At 52.0% G+C, this 3,689-nt stretch overlaps 1 protein-coding gene across 1 annotated transcript; it reads left to right on the forward strand.

The window, feature by feature from the left end:
• Positions 1-356: 356 nt before the first annotated feature.
• On the forward strand, positions 357-1,753 carry PG994_009912 (C4-dicarboxylate transporter/malic acid transporter; the record flags this gene model as incomplete). Its single annotated transcript, XM_066861321.1, has 2 exons — positions 357-1,206; positions 1,284-1,753. The coding sequence occupies 2 exons, from the start codon at positions 357-359 to the stop codon at positions 1,751-1,753; spliced, it is 1,320 nt and encodes a 439-aa protein (XP_066710431.1).
• Between the last annotated feature and the right edge of the window lie 1,936 nt (positions 1,754-3,689).

Below are 3,689 nucleotides of genomic sequence, written 5' to 3' on the forward strand. Positions count from 1 at the left end.
ACTTGTTTAGAGTTGTTTCCTACATCTGTCCCCCTTTCCTTTCCTCTTTTCTCTTTCCCCATTACCCATTCCCCCTCTTCCCCAACTTTCCTCACAACCTTTTATCATTCTTCGTCTGTGTTGTATATATATCATATCATTTATCATCGTGTACACATCGTATAACGTCACATACGCTCTTTGCCACTGGCAACCAACGGAAAACCAAAAAATCACAAAAAAAAAATGGACAAGGCACCTGCCCAGGCGCCTCCATATGGGGATACCAAGCCAACTACCAAGTTCCCTATACCACTGGAGAGGCAGGCCCGTCCAACTCCTTCTCCGACTCATCGTCACAACAACACCAGAACCGCATGTCGTCGTACCAGCTACCACACCCGGGCCAACCAGCGGACCCTTACAACACCACCCCGGTGGACGAGAAGCGACGACTCAGCATGGGCATGACCGAGACGCAAGTCAACTCGGCCGCATCGTCGATGAAGGATGGCAAGGAGGGGCATGATATGGAGAAGGGTGCTGCACATGGTCATGGCCATGATGGTGTCGATATCTTCGACCCCAACCGGCCGAAGCTGGGCCTCAAGCAACGCATGCACCACTTCACATGGGCCTGGTTCACTACATCCATGAGCACAGGTGGTCTATCACTGCTCATCTTTGCTCAGCCTCACCAGTTTCCCGGACTGCGACAGATCGGCCTGTTCGTCTATATCCTCAACGTCATCATCTTCACCCTCCTGTGCGCCGGCATGTTGACTCGGTTCCTGCTCCACCGCGGCGACTTCGCCAAGTCTCTCTCGCACGAGCGTGAGGGCTTCTTCTTCCCCACCTTCTTCCTGTCCATCGCCACGCTCATTACCAGCACACAGCGCTACGCCATCCCCGAAAACGACGCGGCGCTCATCTGGGCCATTCAGACGGCCTTTTGGCTCTATGTCATCGTCACCCTCATGCTGGCCGTGGGCCAGTACAGCTTCGTCTTCGCGAAACACAACTTGGGCGTACAGACTATGATGCCCACCTGGATCCTGCCCATCTTCCCCATCATGCTGTCAGGTACCATCGCCTCGGTCATTGCCGACACCCAACCAGAGGTATCCGCGGTCCCCATCATCGTGGCCGGGCTTACCTGCCAAGGGCTCGGTATTTCTGTATCGTTTATGATGTACGCTCATATGGTTGGTCGCCTCATGTCAGCCGGTACGTATTTTACTGTTTCATCCCCTGTCTCATCGCAATTTGAGACGAAGAAGACCGATTACTGACTCGATATCCAGGCCTGCCGAACCGAGAACACCGACCTGGTCTGTTCATGTGTGTCGGACCCCCGGCTTTCACCGCGCTGGCCCTGATTGGCATGGCCAACGGCCTGCCCGACAAGTTCGACCCCACCTTCGACGGCATCATTGACGCGCCTATTATCCGCACCACGGCCGTCATGGCCGCTGTGTTCCTGTGGGCATTGGCGGTCTGGTGGTTCTTCATTGGTATCATTGCCGTCATTTCGAGCCCGCCCAAGTACTTCCATCTGGGCTGGTGGGCCATGGTGTTCCCTAACACGGGTTTCATTTTGGCTACCATCACCATCAGCAACGAGCTCAAGAGTGAGGCGGTCCGGTGGTTCGCCACGGGTCTGTCCATCTGCCTACTCTTGATGTTCATCTTTGTTGCCTACAACCTCGTCCGGGCCGTCATCGTACAGGACATCATGTACCCCGGCCGCGACGAGGATGTCAACGACCACTAGAAAACGAACCTACGCTCTACATCACCACGGGGCTCTTCAATTCTCTCCCTCCAAGCATCTCCTTCTCTTCTGACCAGAATGCGGCAACACTTTACAACTACTGGGGTTTAATATTTCATCTCTCTCTCTGTCTCTTGTGTCTCTCACATACACATGGCCCGGCGCTTGGTTCTTTTTCTAGATGGGGGCATCATACAACATCAAGGTGGTGGTTCGGCAAAAGAAGCCACCATGGGGGACATCCAAAACCATGGGCGAGGCTTTTCAACTTTTTTTTGGCTCCTGATTTCTGTTTTTTGAGATATCCAGCCCGCAATATCAAGGCGGGGCACACGTCTAGATTTTTCATCGTCATCATCTACATCTACATACCTCTAGATGGGGGAGGCGGGGGGGGGGGTCTAATGGTTACAACGGGTCAATGAAGCGGGAAAGAACACAGCAAGCAAGCATGGATAGACATGATGGACGGATGCACATGGTTTCTTGCATGTTTAGACGGGCTTGTGGGTGTTTGTGTTTTTCCAGCATAGCATGTTTCCTTCTGCTCTCTCTGCCTTCCTATCTTCTCTCTATATCTCGCTCCCTCGCTCCTTAATCAAAGTACATAGATAGGAGACCTCTTAGATAGAAATCGACAATTTCAATGATAAGCCAAAACGATTGAGTGTAGTGCTATGCCACGCCTACGTTGTGTCTGACTCACGGCAGAACCGGGCGATCAGTGAAAGGCTTAGCGAGCTTGACTAGAATTCCCAAGATCATGGGATGGGATTTTGGCGAGGCTGGAACTTTCCGTTTCTGTCGTAGATCAGAGGGCAAGCCGTATCAAAAGCCCGAATTGGATCTGGCTTGGCCGCCTTGTCGACGCGAAGCCAACCTGTATCAGGTAGGGAAACGGGTATCAAAATGGCGGGATGGGCCGTCTCTTGCCTCGCCCAGTCAAACTTACCTATATTCTATATCAAACGAGACCGACAAACTGGATGACGGAGTGAAAACCAGGCCAAGTGGGATGAACTCCCAAGTCCAAAGACACCGGTTCGTGGATTAATTACATACCTCTGACGAACTGAACGGGATCTTGGCGGGTTTGCGGCCAAGAAGTTTTTGGTTTTGTTTATCTATTATGCTTTTTGGTTCCTGCATGCTACCACCATGTCATGCACCCGTCTTGACTTCGGAGCGCCAAGGCGGGATGGGGCGTGTACATATATAATAAACCTTGCATGATGCATGTGTGCCTGACTTGGTACGGTAGAATGACTCGTGATATGAGGCCCGTTTGCTGAGACTGGATCTTTTTGACCGCCGCAGCTCTCAATGTCGACATTAGGTCGTCGCGTTCTTTCGCAGCAGCATCTTGACAATATCGTGGTGTGTCCATGGCAGACAGACATACTACCACTAGGGGAGACTTACATGAGCCTGCCGCCGTTTTTGGACCCCCCCCCCCCCCCCCAACCCCCTTTTTATGTAAGCGGCTTTTGTAATACCAGTGTTGTCCACCCCCAAATGTTAACGGCAAATATGTACCTCCACTGGCGTATTGACCGGCACCTTCTCTATATCCGGAACTCGGATGACCGGCCATCGGTCGTCACGATACGGCTTTTAAAATGAGAACACATGGTGGGCCGGCAACATGCGTTATCAAAGCCGAGCCTGATCCAACAGAAACGGGACTCTATACCGGTATTCAACATATAGAACCGGATACTACAAGCAGTACGTTCATTCAGTCTCCCCTCCAGCGAACATCGGTCGTGACTGCATAGGAAAGCCCACATGTCGAAACGCTCCATCTGGTTGATTACTATGAATATTCAAACAAGCACGAAGTACCTAGACAGTGCTGATTGCAAGAGTGGAAGGTTCTGCAGGCGGACAACCTTCTTTTCAAGTGGCACTTGCAGTACGGACACCCAGGCACCTT

The sequence above is a fragment of the Apiospora phragmitis genome (assembly GCF_038363925.1).
Source record: "Apiospora phragmitis strain CBS 135458 chromosome Unknown utg000010l:1.0-9815664.0:1.0-9183399.0, whole genome shotgun sequence".
NCBI classification, from domain to species: domain Eukaryota; kingdom Fungi; phylum Ascomycota; class Sordariomycetes; order Amphisphaeriales; family Apiosporaceae; genus Apiospora; species Apiospora phragmitis.